This window comes from Penicillium longicatenatum (genome assembly GCF_028827895.1).
Source record: "Penicillium longicatenatum strain IBT 33135 chromosome Unknown contig_2_segment0_segment0, whole genome shotgun sequence".
Classification (NCBI taxonomy): domain Eukaryota; kingdom Fungi; phylum Ascomycota; class Eurotiomycetes; order Eurotiales; family Aspergillaceae; genus Penicillium; species Penicillium longicatenatum.
In genome coordinates, this window is record NW_026643120.1 from 3,199,594 (window position 1) to 3,216,580 (window position 16,987).

General features: G+C 50.6%; 5 protein-coding genes across 5 annotated transcripts; 4 read left to right on the forward strand and 1 right to left on the reverse strand.

Annotated features, from left to right (window-relative positions):
- Positions 1-344: 344 nt before the first annotated feature.
- On the forward strand, positions 345-1,465 carry N7484_003712 (alpha/beta hydrolase family protein; the record flags this gene model as incomplete). The annotated part of the gene is made up of 3 exons (XM_057114132.1): positions 345-571; positions 635-986; positions 1,046-1,465. The coding sequence occupies 3 exons, from the start codon at positions 345-347 to the stop codon at positions 1,463-1,465; spliced, it is 999 nt and encodes a 332-aa protein (XP_056974272.1).
- A 1,698-nt stretch (positions 1,466-3,163) lies between these two features.
- N7484_003713 (sugar transporter family protein) lies at positions 3,164-4,786 on the forward strand (the record flags this gene model as incomplete). Its single annotated transcript, XM_057114133.1, has 3 exons — positions 3,164-3,349; positions 3,409-4,083; positions 4,142-4,786. 3 exons carry the CDS (start codon positions 3,164-3,166, stop codon positions 4,784-4,786), a joined length of 1,506 nt encoding a protein of 501 aa, XP_056974273.1.
- Positions 4,787-6,283: 1,497 nt separating this feature from the next.
- N7484_003714 (GPI inositol-deacylase) lies at positions 6,284-9,892 on the forward strand (the record flags this gene model as incomplete). Its single annotated transcript, XM_057114134.1, has 5 exons — positions 6,284-6,844; positions 6,909-9,106; positions 9,159-9,324; positions 9,383-9,609; positions 9,664-9,892. 5 exons carry the CDS (start codon positions 6,284-6,286, stop codon positions 9,890-9,892), a joined length of 3,381 nt encoding a protein of 1,126 aa, XP_056974274.1.
- Positions 9,893-12,870: 2,978 nt separating this feature from the next.
- On the forward strand, positions 12,871-16,145 carry N7484_003715 (putative translation elongation factor eEF-3; the record flags this gene model as incomplete). Its single annotated transcript, XM_057114135.1, has 2 exons — positions 12,871-15,988; positions 16,060-16,145. 2 exons carry the CDS (start codon positions 12,871-12,873, stop codon positions 16,143-16,145), a joined length of 3,204 nt encoding a protein of 1,067 aa, XP_056974275.1.
- A 255-nt stretch (positions 16,146-16,400) lies between these two features.
- Positions 16,401-16,788, reverse strand: N7484_003716 (acyl-CoA-binding protein; the record flags this gene model as incomplete). The annotated part of the gene is made up of 3 exons (XM_057114136.1): positions 16,401-16,511; positions 16,573-16,644; positions 16,702-16,788. 3 exons carry the CDS (start codon positions 16,786-16,788, stop codon positions 16,401-16,403), a joined length of 270 nt encoding a protein of 89 aa, XP_056974276.1.
- Positions 16,789-16,987: the final 199 nt, after the last annotated feature.

The following is a 16,987-nucleotide window of genomic DNA, read 5'->3' on the forward strand; positions in this document are numbered from 1 at the left end:
CGCTCCAAAACGATGAAATCATAACACATAGAACAAACCAAGCAAATGGCCCAAAGCAGGGCGAAGATCACCAGATGGGGAGCTGCATGCCAACTGATTGGCCCCTTATCATAGTCACGACGATGCAACACATGCAAACCAAGCAAACCACCATGGCCACGGACTTATAACACCGGAGACCGATGCAAAGTGTCGGGGGATATGTTTGCATTGAACATGCATGAAACTACGGAGTCACAGTTCAAAAATAGATTAAGCCTATTCTCAAAGTATTTAACATGCTTATTTCCCTCTCTGGTGCTGTAAGCTGTAAGCTTTAACTACTACGCCCTTGAACCAACATCATGGTTGGACCACCCGAGATCCACGACCCCTCGAAGTTTGATGACTTTCACGTCCACCATGTGACATACAAAGTCGTCTCTGGGCATCCGATTGACTTGTCAATTCTTGTTCCAAAGCGTCTAGTTGAGAACGGCGAGTTGTCAGAGAAGACTCCCTTGATCACCGAATTCCATGGAGGCTTTCTTGTCGGGGGAAACCGTATCTTTTCTCCTTGGTTCTCGGACTGGTCAGTTTGATCTCTGGGAAAGGCTTTAACCCCAATTGCAGGCATGTTAATTCTATTTCACAGGCTCATTGAGTTAGCTTTGTCCAGGCGTGCGATTATTGTAACCCCGGATTACCGCCTCCTCCCCGAGGCAAATGGTCACGATGTCCTCGCAGACCTGGCCAGTTTTTGGGACTGGCTGCCCAAAAACATGAAGTCCAAGCTCGCTAGCTTTTATCCTCAAGTCCACATCGAACCGGATTTTGATCGGATACTAGCTACGGGGAGCAGCGCAGGAGGATGGATGGTCTCCCAGAGCATGTTCTTGCACCCGGAGATCAATATCAGGGCGGCTATCATGGCCTATCCCATGATCAATCTTCGGGATAGATTCTGGGCAGAGAAATATGAAAAGCCAATATTTGGCTTGCCGACTGTAAGCATGCCTGCTGTATGGTGGCCTTGGTTTCTTTTAGCTGACTCTGATACCTACAGCTCCCTTATGAAATCGTGGAGAGCCACTTGAAAAGTTTACCTGCGAATGCAGTATTCACTACGGATGGGGATATCGAGAAAAAGGTGGAACTATTGAGACCGCCACTGGCAATCGCTATCGTCCAACATGGAAAATATCTCGACTTTTTCGGGCGCGATACGGAGCTTTTCCCTTTCGAAAACTTGCCTCGTGCGGAAAGAGTTCCTCCCTTTGTTTGGTTGTTTCATGGACGTCAGGATTCTGCAGTACCATGCTCAGGAAGTGAGAAATTTGTTTCTGAAGTTCAGAAGCATAAGCCTGATGTCCATGTCAGGCTTGATTTAAAGGATGGGGAGCATGGATTTGATACTGATGATAAGGTCACCATTTCGGAAGGATGGATGAAGGAGGGTGTGACTGAATTACTGTCATATTGGTAACTCGGTCCATTTGCTAGAGCTCTGTGGATCTGCTATTTAAAAAAAGAAATAGATCCAGGTTTCACTATATCATCTTGTCTATGAGCTCTTGGCATCCCGACGATACCTCGTTTAGCTCACCGTTCACTCAAGAACGAATCACAATGGGGAAACGCCATAGAGTTTATTGGCTGTCTTGTCCCGGGGAGAAGCTTTCACGGCAACTCGGTAATTTCTTGGCATATTCTCGGTAATTATGTACTTCTGGTACCTGGTGCCAAGGAAATCAAACCATCGATCTCGGATCTGGTCGTAGGTGTAGAGACTCAGGGTAATTAAACACTTGGACATTTTGCTAATAATAAATACTATCATCAGCACAACCACCGCCAACATATGACTTATGTTTCCTCGTTCAGACTCTCGGCCGGGTCCAGTTCACGAATGACTGTAGGATTACACCACTAGTCGTATCTTCCCCTCGCTATTGTTGTCCAGCTGATCCCCGAACACCAACGTTGCGGACCGCGTCGGCCAACCTCCGAAGGCTTATTTGAATTCCGACTTCTCTTAAGCCATATGCCAAGTCTTACCGCCGGCGCGCCGAGTCTCGGAGGGGAATCTAATTGCCGTATTGCTCTGAAAGAGCCTCGCGGTGGAGATAAATTGCACTCAACCTTTTCTGAAGAATGGATTGATCAGTGTGTGACTCTATGGGGTCGTGAGTTTCCCAGTGAGCACGGCAAATAGGCTAAACCAGCAACTCCCAATATGCCGAGGTTGAAGGCACTGTTGGTGGCATTGGAAAGCCGGTCTTGGGGGGCTAGTGGGTCGCGGGGTCCAAGGGATTTGTTTTCTCCAGAAAGCTCCACACTCCCGGTCTGGGCAGATCAACCGGACAAATTCTATCCCGGGTATCTGCGGGGGTCATACAGGCATGTAGTCCTCGTATTCTAGAAGGCGCTGCAAGGGCATGAACGGAGGTTGTCCGTGAGAATGTGTCATCCAAACTCAAAGACTGGAGAGAAAGAACCTTGCGGGGAAAGGTCTTGGCTGTAGTATCGTAGACTTCGAGGCTCCAAGGTTGTATTGTATATTCAGAGAACCGAAAGAAAGAACTATGTGTGCAGAGGATTCCAAATTGACAATCTGAGAATCTGACCAATCTGACCAATCTCAACATCCGAGATGAAGTTGACTTATGCGGGGCTCGGCGGATAGCATCCTATACCGGAGCATTGTCCAAGGAAACCTCTGCCCGTGCCATTGTTCCCGAGAACTAAAAAGTTGCCGACTTGGTGCACAGAGCCCATTTCCCCAGTCTGGGGGCTTACTCCAGGCCCCCACTAATTCCCCAGAATGTATAAGGATCGGCAGTCAACCGTGGTTGACGCTCATCATTCGTGCTCCTACCTAAGTCCTGGATGGTGACCCATACACTTCAAGCAAGTAGATTGGACATCCCTGCCCCTTAGGGCGCGGGGATTAAAGTCCACGGGTACATGGCATCCAGCAGGCCCGAAAAAACTGACGCAGAGTTGTATTTAACACCCCCCTCATTCCCAGTATTTTTCTTTCTTTTTCTTTTTTTTTTTTTTTCCCTCCTTCGGATTCACCCCTGCTCCGACGCGCCCTCAGCTCACTCGCCCCTTTCGTTCGCTGCAACGGCACCCACTCCCATTCCCTCGGAATCAACCTACCTCCGAGGGTCTAGCAGCCATGGCAGTAATCCAGGACGAAGCCCACTCTCCGAGAGCGGAGCCTTCGCCAGATGTCGAGGAGGATATGAGCATTGGCCGGTATTTTGCTACGCGTATCCCGACCTTAGTTCCTCCGATGAATAAGGCTCCAAACCCCTTCCAAGCTCTCATGCTTCTCAACTGCCAGCAGTGGCTATTTTTCTGGGTATGGCCGTTGCAAGGGATCCAAGTAGCTCTAGGTGTATGCTAATGAAAGCAATTTAGGTCGCATTTCTGGGATGGAGCTGGGATGCTTTCGACTTTTTCACCGTTTCTTTGACCACTACCGAGCTTGCTGAACAGTTTGACAAATCGGTCACCGATATCACATGGGGAATCACATTGGTGTTGATGCTTCGATCGGTGGGCGCAATTACATTTGGCATTGCCGCCGATCGATGGGGCCGTAAGTGGCCGTTTGTGGTCAATCAGCTTCTCTTTGTTGTCCTTGAGCTGGGCACCGGGTTCTGTCAGACGTACAAGCAGTTTCTGGCGTGTCGCTCTTTGTTTGGAATTGCCATGGGTGGTCTTTACGGTAACGCCGCTGCGACTGCGCTAGAGGATTGCCCAGCAGAGGCGCGTGGTATTGTTTCTGGCTTGCTTCAGCAGGGCTATGCTTTTGGCTATCTTTTGGCAACCGCCTTTGCCCGTGGCTTAGTTGGTACTACCTCACATGGGTGGCGGCCGCTGTATTGGTTTGGTGCATGCCCACCCGTCCTCATTATTGCCTTCCGTTTGTGCCTGCCTGAGACAGAAACTTTCCGTCGTCGACAGGAGACACGGGAGGCAGTCAGTGGTGGTGTAGCGCAGTCGTTCCTCGCCGAAGGCAAAGTGGCCCTCAAGCGCCACTGGCTGTTATTGATTTACCTGGTTCTCCTGATGGCCGGGTTCAACTTTATGGTATGTGATTTGACTTTGACGAAAGACGAATTGATGTATTTGCTCACAAAGGCTCTAGTCACATGGCTCCCAGGATCTCTATCCAACGATGCTGAAGAGTCAATTCAACTTCTCTGAGAATGCAGTCACCGTCACCCAGGTTGTTGCGAACTTGGGCGCATTGTCAGGAGGCACAATCTGTGGATGGGCCAGTCAGATCTTCGGCCGTCGATTCTCCATTATCGTCATCAGCATCGTAGGCGGCGCGCTGCTCTACCCATACACCTTCACCACTACTCACTCCGTCATAGCCGCTGCATTCTTCGAACAGTTCATGGTGCAGGGAGCGTGGGGAGTCATTCCTGTGCATCTGATGGAATTATCACCGGGACCCATCCGGACCTTTGCCGTTGGCACAGCCTATCAGCTTGGCAATTTGGTTTCATCCGCGAGTTCGACTATTGAATCAACCATTGGTGAACGGTTCCCACTCCCACCATCTTCTACAGGCACCAAGCGCTACGAATATGGCAAGGTGATCTGTATCTTTATGGGATGTGTCTTTGCCTATACTATCCTTATCACCCTGGTCGGTCCAGAGCGCCTGGGCCGGAACTTTGATGCCGAACACGATGCCGATTTGGCGGTTGTTGCGGCCCACCGGGGTATAGACAGGATCGATGAAAGTGACCCGGAGAAGGCAGCGACATTGCGCAAGGAGTAGAAGAAGAGGATAATTTTGCACGTTTGACCGGTAATGACTGATGGAATTGAAGTTACATGATTCGATGATTCCCCAAATTTTATGAATAGCTACTTTGCAATAACCATATTCGCTTTCATCTGGCCCTTCGAGGCGTTCAACCTAGATATAAAGATCTTGTTAGCTGGAGACTTAGTCTAGGAGTACGATTTACTTCAGAGCACGGATCTCACGATCTGAATCTGCTTAATTATAACGGGTCATCCCGACAGGCTTGTCGGTCCAAAGTTTGAAGGATTTCTTCATTTCGCGCTGCGCTCCAGGGAAAGAAGGAAAAGTACTCACGCTTACAGACTGTCATTTCTCAACATTGGGATCATTTCCAGGTGCCGGGGACCCACATGATTACCCTAGGTCACAGTCTCATTATCTCAGCCATGCTTTCACCCTGCGAAGAGGGGGCAGCATCCTTATAAGGCCATTGGCCTCTCAAACCCCGCACTGTCAGGATTCAAACTGACCAGTAGGAAGCGCAGATATGCCTTGAGCTGGTCAGCACCTCGGCTTTTGAGAAAAGCGATTTTGAACTAGCGCCAATCTACACGTCACGCCATCCGCCCCAGCTATTGGCTATAAAAAATTTGCCCAGTAGCTTTTTGCTCTGGAATTTGGACGTGGCTGAATGACATTATCAATGATATTCTAGTTATGGTGTGACCTACGCGTCCTGCAGGTTCGTGGTCAAGCCCTAGCCCATTTTATATGGCTGCCTACTGAGTACAGAAATTTTGACCTGTTGAATGGCACTAAACCGGCATTTTGGATTTCTGGGCATCAGCACCCACGATATTTGCGTATAGTCAAGATATAGTATCTTCTATATCAATTCTAATCCAAATGTCTCGGTAGAGAGGGTCTTACCTCCAGATTTTACCCACTGCCAAGACTGGCGATACCGTTTCCGTCACTAAAAGACAGTTTAGTGCATGGAGGACGTAGTATGTAGTACCTTAGGGTTCAGTGGGGAAAAATAGTAGAAAAAAAGCATTCACTAAAACTACCCTATCTACCTTGGAAAATCTATTCCTTCACTGAGAAAGACATAGATACAGGATTCTTTCCGCTGTCAACCGGTTCCTTGTGCCTGTCCCACTGGTACCCTTTTTTTCTTCTCCACATCCCCCGACGATCCTGTTGAGAAAGGGAAGAAGAAGAAAGAGAAAAGGGCAATAAAGGGCGACAAGGGGATCTGTTACAGACTTTTCAGAGATTCTGTACTTTTTTTTTTATCTTGTATGTCAGGGCTAAAACGCCAAGTCTAAGCCGGGAACCCCAACTTCTTCGCTCTAACCCCCGAAACCCGTTCTCGGGAAACACTCGAACCTCTCCTACTCTCGTCCGCATTCCAGCGCCCCTTCCCTCCTCCCCCTCCTTGAATCTGTTCGACCAGTGGTCGCGCTCCAGAGTGCCAAGATCGAATCCCCCTGTGCTGGATGAGTTCCGACTCCGCCTCCTCCAATGCACAGACGTTCGTCTGGCTCCCCTGTCGCGGACGACACTGAAGATTCCTCGGCTCGGTCAGACGATCATGGCTCCAATGCCATCGATGCTCCCAACGATAAATCACGGTCGCAGATAGCTCGTCACGGCACCAGCTTTGATCTTCGCCGAGATAACGGTAGCTCGACTCCGCGCTCGCGGAATTCGAGCCTGTGGCGCACGCCTTCGTCTCAACCTTCCAACGACACAAAACCTATGCCATTGGGCTCTCCGCGGCTTCCGATGGAAGCCCCCTCCCCCGAGGGCCGTCGCGCGCGCCAATCCCGACAGCGCAGTCCTTGGTCGTCCTCTATCCTTACGGTCTGCACCGCCTTTGTCGCTGTCGCGTTCTTGCTGTCAATCCTTCGCTCGTTTGTCGGTCGGCATACTGGAGGGGATGGCTGTGGAGTACCGATGATGAGTCCGACATTTATTCGCATGGTGGAATTCGATACGGAACATACACGATTTGCGAGCAAGTATAATCTGTTCCTCTATCGGGAGGAGGGTGTAGATCCATATACCCAGGATAACATCGGGGTAAGAATGATTTTTGGCTATCAACAGGGTAGAGGGGCCCAAGCTAATATTTGTTGCTTTCTAGTTAAACGGAGTCCCGGTTCTCTTTCTTCCCGGAAACGCGGGCAGTTACCGACAGGTCCGATCATTGGCCGCAGAGGCGTCGCGACATTACTACGACGTGGTACGGCACGATGAGGAGCGACATGCGGCCGGTACACGGAGCCTGGATTTTTTCATGGTGGATTTCAATGAGGATATGGCCGCATTTCACGGACAGACCTTATTGGACCAGGCGGAATACGTGAATGAGGCGATTGCATATATTCTCTCGCTATATCATGACCCGCAACGGACTCGGCGGGACCCCGGATTACCGGACCCCAGTGCGGTGATCTTGATCGGACATTCCATGGGTGGCATTGTAGCACGTACTGTTTTGACGATGGCCAACTACCAGGCCAACTCAATCAATACGATCATCACTATGTCTGCACCGCATGCAAGACCCCCAGTCTCGTTCGACTCTGATATCGTTCATACCTACAAGCAGATCAACGACTACTGGCGCGAGGCTTACTCGCAAACATGGGCCAACAATAATCCGCTATGGCATGTCACTCTGGTTTCCATCGCGGGTGGCTCGCGCGATACCGTTGTCCCGTCTGATTACACCAGTATTTCGTCTCTTGTTCCAGAAACGCACGGCTTCACCGTGTTCACATCCTCGATTCCTGATGTGTGGATTGGCAATGACCATCTGTCTATCACTTGGTGTGACCAATTCCGCAAAGCGATTATCAAGTCGCTCTTTGAGATCATTGATGCCCGACGTCCGACTCAAACAAAACCCCGAGCAGAGCGCATGCGAGAGCTTAAACGGTGGTACTTGACAGGCTTGGAAGACGTTTCTGAGAGAACGCTCGCCCAAAAAGAACCTAATACCCTTTTGACTCTTGAAGACAATGCAAACACCATTCTTGCCCTAGGTCAACGGCTTATCTTACATGAAGTGGGCCAGAGACATGGCCCCGATGTTCGCCTTCTTCCCATTCCTCCGCAGGGTGTTGCAGGCAAGAAGTTTACCCTTCTCACTGACCAGGTCATTGGTGCTCAGGGCAATATCGAAGTCCTCTTTTGCAGTGTGTTTCCTTTAAATAATGGTCGTTCGAACGTCTTTTCTATGAACATGGAATACTCCGGTGGGACTGCGGGATCTACCAGGTTGGCTTGCAAGAGTGCACAAGCTGATGTTATTCATTTGCCTGCTTCTACTCCTTCGTCAAAGCACGCTTATGACCGTGTTCCGCCATTCTCCTATCTCCAGTATGATCTGGAGGCTCTCGCAGAACATCAGTTTGTGGCTGTTGTGGACAAGGCCACCGTGCCTACCCAAGGGTTCCTGGTCGCAGAGTTTTCGGATAGCTCAGACTCCATGATTCGCGCCAAGGTGGGATTGGGTAGCCTATTGGGTGCAGGAATCAAGATGCGCCTCCCCGCTAATCGGCCTATGGTCACAGAGATCAAGATCCCAGCTTTGTACTCCAGTCTGCTGGACTACCGTCTCAAGATCACACGGCATCCTCAACAAGACGAGCTTTTTGCCCCACTCCTGAGGCAGTCCATTGCGGATCCGCACGAATCTAAATTCTTCGTGAATGTCGACCAAGTGAATGTTAATCTCCACGGTGCTGCTCCATTTATGCCACCTCCGCTCCGCGATCAGGCAGCCCAGGCCGGCGTGTCATTCCAACTGTGGACTGATCCAAGCTCTGGATCCACTGTCGACTTCTCGCTCCAGGTTGACATCAAGAGCAGTCTAGGCGAGCTCGTGATGCGATACCGCACCATCTTCGCAGCATTCCCATTGCTGGTCGTAGCCCTTGTGCTCCGCAAGCAATTCCAGGTCTATGATGAGACAGGATATTTCATTCCCTTCAACGATGGGCTCGATCGAGCTTTGCGGTCGTCTCTTCCCCTCTTATTAGTAGCGATGTCGCTTTTGGCATCTTCCCTCGCTACATCGAAGGCACTTCCCCAGTCCGATGACCCATTCCATTGGCGGACCAACTCTACGGAAACTCCGGCCGATTTCACCAAAAATGATCTACTTCTGGGGTCGCAAGATGCCTTCTTCTGGTTCCTTGTACCGATATTTGGGGTCATCAGTGTTGGCGCCTGTCTATTGGTCAATTATGTGGCTCTCTTCCTGGTCAACGTCTTCTCTTTGGCGTATGGGGCTGTGAACAGCAAGTCGGGCTATATCCGACGCGAAGACCGAGGGTGAGTCCTTTCCGCGCTATATTTACTGGTAACTTTTGCTAATGATCCATAGCACCCTCCCTATTTTCAGCACCCCTACACCTCGACGACGTGTAATCCATACTATAGTGTTGTTGATTCTTGTCTCCACGGTCATTCCCTATCAGTTTGCCTACATGGTGGCCTGTATTGTACAGCTTGCGACGTGTGTGCGTGCCCAGTGGCATGTCAAGGAAACAGTATGCTTTTCCCCCCTAATACCATTGCCAACGTAAGACATCCTAACTTTTGCAACAGAGATCCGCTTCTCACCTCAACTTCGGCAATTACGCCCACTCCATTCTCATTCTCATGTTGTGGATTCTGCCTATCAATGTCTTGGTACTCCTGGTCTGGGCCCACAATCTTGTGGTGCACTGGTTCATGCCCTTCTCCTCCCACCACAACGTTCTGTCTATCATGCCATTCCTCCTCCTGGTTGAGACCATGACCAGTGGCGCTATGATACCACGGATCACTACTCGGTATGTTCATTCTTACCCTGTCTTCTTGTTCTGTTGTAAACTAACATTCTCCAGGTTCAAACACGTCACCTCGATCATCTTCTTTGCGATTGCCATGTATTCGGCGGTCTACGGAGTCACCTATGCATACCTCCTTCACCATCTTGCAAACCTCCTCGCAGCCTGGTTTGTCGGTATTTACTTATTCGGCAATAATTTTTCCCCGCGTCGTCTGTGGCGCATCATTGACGGTGACGAGCTTCCCTCCGAGTCAGGAAGCCGCCACGTCAAGAAGAAGCCATGAGAAAAAGAAACACCCAGTTTTAATCATCTTTTAACCTTGCCGATTCTGCTTCGGCGTTGCGCATCTGGGATTGGAGTTTTGAGCGTTTTGATTATTATTTTTTTTGTACAGCACCGGGATGAACATCCTCATTGTCTCATTCCCTCTTCCCCCTACTTCCCAGGAATGACCATACTAGCAACCCTTGCCACGGGCCCTGCCTGTGTCCTGTGCGCGGGGGAGTATTTGCTGCTATATCACAAACTGGGCCCATTTGTTTCCCCCTAATCTTAAGGATGACATCCCATTCCCTCCGTGTGCATGTTCCTTGGTTCAGGGAGCCATGTTCCCACTCGATCAGTTGCCGTGGCTTGGACTTCGATCTCCAAGAACCGAGGCGGTGATCTCGTGTATATACCTTGATTGTCTTTTTCTTTCGTCTTTGTCTTCCTGGTCTGGACATAGAATTCTGGGGTGTTGGTTGAACAGATGCTGTTGACTTTTAGACTTTCTTGTATGCGTTTGGGTGGCGGTTGATAGATCCGGTCGAGCATCCCTCATACTAATAGTCTCGTTTTTGCACTGTTCTGTTGGACTGTACTCTGTACTAGAAACGCATAGATCATGAATTATACTGATGAATGTTCCCCGCACTTCTAAACCAAGGCCCCTCGTTTTATGGGCAATAGTCAATATTGAATACCTTTCCAGTTTAAAGTGGTGCCTGATGGGGGCTGCAGTCAAATTGGATATTTGACCTCGTACAAAGAAAACCATGGAAAGCACAAGCTTTGTTTATTCTTGGTCAGCTGAAACTTGAAACGGTATGCTACGTACCGCGGTATCATTGCTTAAGACAACTGCGGTCAGACACGGCTGAACAGCCTCCTCGGAGATGAAAATGTGATAGGCTCCCCCCTAAGTCCTGCCCCTTTTTGTTGAATCTAGAGGTGATAGGCCTGAGCGTCAGGGCAAGGGGAAAGGGGGTGCAAGTACGAGGGTTTGATAGGGGCTGTAAATTAATCAAGAAAGGGGCCCTGATCAACAAAGATGCGCGCGTCTTGCATGTAGGAGATACATTCTTGTCTCCCGTGGATCTACCCCAGATTCGACACATCCCATGCAATGTCTAGAAAGGGGTGGGGACTCGGCCCCATCCACTTTACCCCAGGTGAAAAGGGGCCGAGAGATATACAGAGAAGGGGCGGCATGGCTGGGATCCACCCCCAGATCCAACTATAGAACACACCTGAATAAATAACTTTGTTGCGACGTAAGTACCTACAGTAGGCCCTTGGTGGCGGAAGGCAAACGCCGAGAGTCATGCAACAGGGCAATAATAGCATCGAAAATAAAAATAAAAATGTTGACAAATCATAGCGCGAACTTTTTTTTTTTTATCTTATTTTTAATTTGGTTTAAATTTTTTTTTTTTTTTGGATCGCATGCCTGGATTCGGGTCCAAGGATAGAGGGAAAATGGCGGCAGAGTCGGAAGCTAGAAGTCAAACAAAATTCGGGATTCAACAATAAGCATTGAAAATCTACAAAGCCGTTCAGAGAAAAACTCCTCAGGACCCACTGCCGAGTGACCCGATCGGTTTTCGCCGGTTGTCGCGGGGGATCAGAGAGGAACCAAGGTGGCTTAGCATGAAAGAATTTTCGTTCCCAGGAATACGTGCAGCCTTGAAACTCAGAAATCAGAATTAAGAAATAAGAATTTGGGACACGGATCATTTAAGGTTACACGGCGATAAGCGATAAGAAATATTTGAAGCGGTGAGTGAACACCGAGCATGTATAGGCATCGAGAATGACTTCCTCATCTTTCATACTCGGTCTCATGAGAAGGGAGGGGAATCTCGAAATCAAAAGTCCCTGAGATGTTCAGATTGATCCTACCAGGTCAACGTAAAATCAATTATTCTTAGAATATTAGGGATTTTTGCTTTGTTTCACGCTTACGATACCTTTGCATGTCTATGTTAACCCACAGCCACTAGACCGTCAGATTCCAGAACACCTCAGATTCTGATTTGAACGGGCCAAAACGGGAGATCTGGTTCGTAGCGATGGAAAATCTTCGAATAAAAGACGGATCAGAAGCACAATTAGAGTACACGTTGGTCTAATCGTTTTCGAGGTCGGAACCCTTGATTGGATATACCGAACATAGCCTACGCCACCGAGTCATGAAAGTGGCGAACAGCAGAGTTTTGGCAGCGGCAGCCCTGCGCTACCCACAAGTCCAGATTCCATGCATAGAACATAGGAGGGCTGATTCTGTACAGGGTGTTTCATGCCCCGGATTGACCTCCTAGAGTGGACTAGGCTATGGTGCATGTGCAGGCCTCGAGCCTCTGATAGCCGCGGGAAAAAATTAAAATTCAATAACTAAAATAAGAGTCCGGTAAAAAGAAATCAGCTTTGTAATTATAGAATGAAAATATGAATCCCCATATGAGAGAAACTCCGTTGATACGTTACTATAGTTACAGAGGAGATAGGGCTATCTAAGAGCAACACCCCTCCTTCCTCAAACCGATTTTTTCATTTCCCAACCGCTACGCAACCAATCACAAGAGAGGGATTCGGGCACACACCAGCCCGTGGCCAATCGGGAGCCCGTCACCGCCGAACTAAGCCCGAAACAGGGTTAGTTTCGCTGGGAACAAAAAAAAATTTTCGATTCACACCTTGGGCGGCGAAGGGCCACACGATAAATAATCTTGCCCCCCCTTCAACCCGCCCCTCCTTCTTCCCACTCCCTCCTCATCTGTTTTTTTTGAGGTCTGCCCTCTCTTTGTTTTCTTTTTTTTTTCTCTCTGCATAGACAGATAGAAAACCCTCACCCCGCTCAATCTGAACAGAGCGTTGCTGTGTCTTGAACAGTTGACACGGCTTGGGCCATCGATATCGTGATACCCATAGAAAAGTCTTTCTTTTCGTTATCTTAATCTCGCCTTTTTTTCTTTCTCCACCGCCAAAATTTCCTCCAAAATGCCTGCCGTCGACGTTTCCAAGGTCCCTGCCGCCTCCGGCAAGGAGGTCGCCCAGTCCGTGGCCGTCCTCGAGGACTTGATCAAGAACCTCAACATCTCCTCCTCCGCCGAGGAGGTCAACGCCGCCGCCGGCAACCTCGCCACTCTCTTCAGCGGTCCCATTCCCGAGCAGACTCTGCCCGCCAAGGCCGCCGAGACCTTCGTGAAGCAGCTTGCCAACAAGAAGGATGCCACTGCCCGTGAGCGTGCCCTTGAGGGCATCCGCGCCATTGCCTCCCACGCCACCATCGCTCCCGGTGTCGAGCCCCACCTTGCGGCTCTCCTCGGCCCCGTCCTTGCCGCCGTTGGTGACAAGATGGCTCCCGTCCGTGAGGCTGCCCAGAGCACCGCCGCTGCTATCGTTCAGGCCATCAACGGTAACGCCGTCAAGGCCATTGTCCCCGCTCTCATGGAGTCCATCCAGAACGCCCAGAAGTGGCAGGAGAAGATGTGTGCCCTTACCTGCCTGGAGCTCCTCGTTGAGTCTTCCCCCGCTCAGCTCTCCTACCAGGTCCCCCGCCTGATCCCCGTCATCTCCGAGGCCATGTGGGACACCAAGAGTGAAATCAAGAAGGCCGCCTACACCACCATGGAGAAGGTCTGCGGTCTCATTGTCAACAAGGATATTGAGCGCTTCATTCCTGAGCTCATCAAGTGTATCTCCAAGCCCGAGAACGTCCCCGAGACCGTTCACTTGCTCGGTGCCACCACTTTCGTTTCCGATGTCACTGGCCCCACCCTCGCTATCATGGTTCCCCTGCTTGACCGTGGTCTTGTCGAGCGTGAGACTGCCATCAAGCGTAAGTCTGCCGTCATTGTCGACAACATGTGTAAGCTTGTCGAGGACCCCCAGATTGTCGCTCCCTTCTTGCCCAAGATGTTGCCCGGCTTGAACAAGAACTTCGAGACCCTCGCCGACCCCGAGGCTCGTGAGAAGACCCGCCAGGCTCTGGACACCCTGTCCCGCGTTGGTGAGATCAAGGATGGCAAGATCCCCGAGATCTCCACCGCTGGTGACATCTCCACCGTCTCTGCCATTCTCAAGGAGATCCTTGAGCCCAAGTTCGCTGCCCGCATTCCTGCTTGCGAGACCATCATCAACTACGTTGCTGCCATCGCTGGTCAGCTCGTTGACGAGAAGGACTCCGATGCCACCATCTGGACCCAGAACGCCCTTCCTTACATCGTTGCCATCACCGGTGAGGAGGAGGCCCAGTCCGTTGCCGAGGCCCTGCGCAAGCGTGCTTCTCCCGATGCCGCTGCCGCTGACGAGGTCCCCTCCGATGAGGAGGAGGGTGTCGATCTCTGCAACTGCACTTTCTCCCTGGCCTACGGTGCCAAGATTCTGCTGAACCAGACTCACCTGCGTCTCAAGCGTGGTCAGCGTTACGGTCTCCTCGGTCCCAACGGTTCCGGAAAGACCACCCTCATGCGTGCTATCAACAACGAGCAGCTCGAGGGTTTCCCCAAGAAGTCCGAGGTCAAGACCGTCTACGTCGAGCACGACTTGGATTCCGCCGATACCGAGCAGACCGTCCTTGGCTGGACCCTCAAGAAGCTTATCGAGGTTGGCCTGCAGCCCAACGAGGCTGAGGTCAAGGACAAGCTTGTCAACGAGTTCGGCTTCCAGGAGTCCCAGCTCGATGGTCTCATCACTGCCCTGTCCGGTGGTTGGAAGATGAAGCTCGCTCTGTGCCGTGCCGTTTTCGAGAACCCCGATATTCTGCTGCTCGATGAGCCTACCAACCACTTGGATGTCAAGAACGTCGAGTGGCTCGAGAACTACCTCAAGAGCTCCCCTTGCACTTCCATCATGGTGTCTCACGACTCTCGCTTCTTGGACCACGTTATCCAACACGTCATTCACTACGAGCGCTTCAAGCTTAAGCGTTACCGCGGTACTCTGAGCGAGTTCGTCAAGCGCGTTCCCGCCGCTCGCTCCTACTACGAGCTGTCCGCCTCCGACATGGAGTTCAAGTTCCCCGAGCCCGGTTTCCTTGAGGGTGTCAAGACCAAGTCCAAGGCCATTGTCCGTGTCTCCAACATGTCCTTCCAGTACCCCAACACCCCCAAGCCCCAGATTCGGGACGTCACTTTCCAGGTCTCCCTGGGTTCCCGTATTGCCGTCATCGGTCCCAACGGTGCTGGAAAGTCCACCCTGGTCAACGTCCTGACCGGTGAGCTTATCCCCACCTCCGGTGATGTTTACCAGCACGAGAACATCCGTATTGCCTACATTAAGCAGCACGCTTTCGCTCACATCGATAACCACCTCGGCTCCACCCCCTCGGAGTACATCCAGTGGCGTTTCCAGACCGGTGAGGACCGTGAGACCATGGACCGCGCCAACAAGATCGTCACCGAGCAGGACGAGAAGGCCATGGACAAGATCTACAAGGTCGAGGGTACCTTCCGTCGTGTCATTGGTATCCACTCTCGTCGCAAGTTCAAGAACACCTACGAGTACGAGATCTCTTGGTCTCTGGGTGACAACATCGGCATGAAGTCCGAGAAGTGGACTCCCATGATGTCCGCTGACAACACCTGGTTGCCCCGTTCCGAGATCATGGAGTCTCACTCCAAGCAGGTCGCTGAGGTTGATCAGAAGGAGGCCCTCGCCTCCGGTCAGTTCCGTCCCCTTGTCCGCAAGGAGATTGAGCAGCACTGCGCCAACTTCGGTCTCGACAACGAGCTGGTCTCTCACTCCCAGATGCGCGGTCTGTCCGGTGGACAGCGTGTTAAGGTCGTCCTGGCCGCTTGCTCTTGGCAGCGTCCCCACGTCATCGTCCTTGATGAGCCTACTAACTACCTGGACCGTGACTCCCTGGGTGCTCTGTCCAAGGCCATCAAGTCTTTCGAGGGTGGTGTTATCATCATTACTCACTCCCGTGAGTTCACTGAGAACTTGACTGAGGAAGTCTGGGCCGTCAACGACGGTCTCATGCAGCCCTCCGGCCACAACTGGGTCCAGGGTCAGGGTTCCGGCCCCCGTCTCGACGCCAAGGGTGATGACGAGGAGGACAAGTTCGATGCTATGGGTAACAAGATTGTTACTGAGAAGAAGAAGAAGCTTACTGGTGAGTTTTTATATCATCCTATCCTAATTTGGAGTACATTCAAGACAAGATTGCTAACATATATTTCCCAGGCTCTGAGCTCCGCAAGAAGAAGAAGGAGCGTGCCGCCCGCCGCAAGCGTGGTGAGGAGGTCTTCTCTGACGAGGATGACATCTAAGTCATTTAAGACGGAATTATACTGTCTTTTTATGGAGTTTATGACTTTGTTTAATGAATTTCATAGTTAGTTGATGAGGACAAAAATACATTTCATGCTGTTCAAATTTCTCAACCAATCTTCTACCATTCTACGTTGATATGTACTCTAAATTTGGAATGATCATGTAATTCTGTAGTAAGGGTCCTTGTACTAATACTACCGATGGACTAGTCTCATGTCAAGTCAAGCAATATCTATAAGCTAGGATTACGCTTAGAATCCATGGCTGGCCTTCAGCTCATCCACGAACTTGACATATTGCTCCATCGCTTGCTCATTTGTCTCCCCCTTCAGAGCGTTCCATGCATCCCACTTGTACTTCTCCTACAGTGCGAATGTTGGCGTTAGTGGAAAGTCATATGAACGTGGGAGATGAGAGTATTACCTTGATATTAAAGGCGGAAGGCCGTTCTGTGTTGCAGTCACCCACTGTAGCTTGCTTGTAGAGTGCGTAAAGCTAGGGAAACTCGTCAATACACTATCGAGGATACGGCGCGTCGCGGGATCCGTTTACCTTCAACAGCTCATCGTTGCTTGGCTTCTGCTTGAGGTTGTTGACATCCTTGGCAGCCTGGTCGAACTGATCCTTGAGGGCGGACATGATGGTGGTAGTGATGGGTGAAATCGGGTGAGATTGTTGAGACTTGGATAGCGGGGGTTTGCTCGAAAGGTTTGCTCATAAGGTCTACCCCGCTACGTTATGTATGTCACGTGTGGTATTACTAAGCTATGTCAGGTACCAGCGGTTATGCATTATTGTTACTGTTCAGTCTTTTCTCCGGATACATTGGAGACTCATA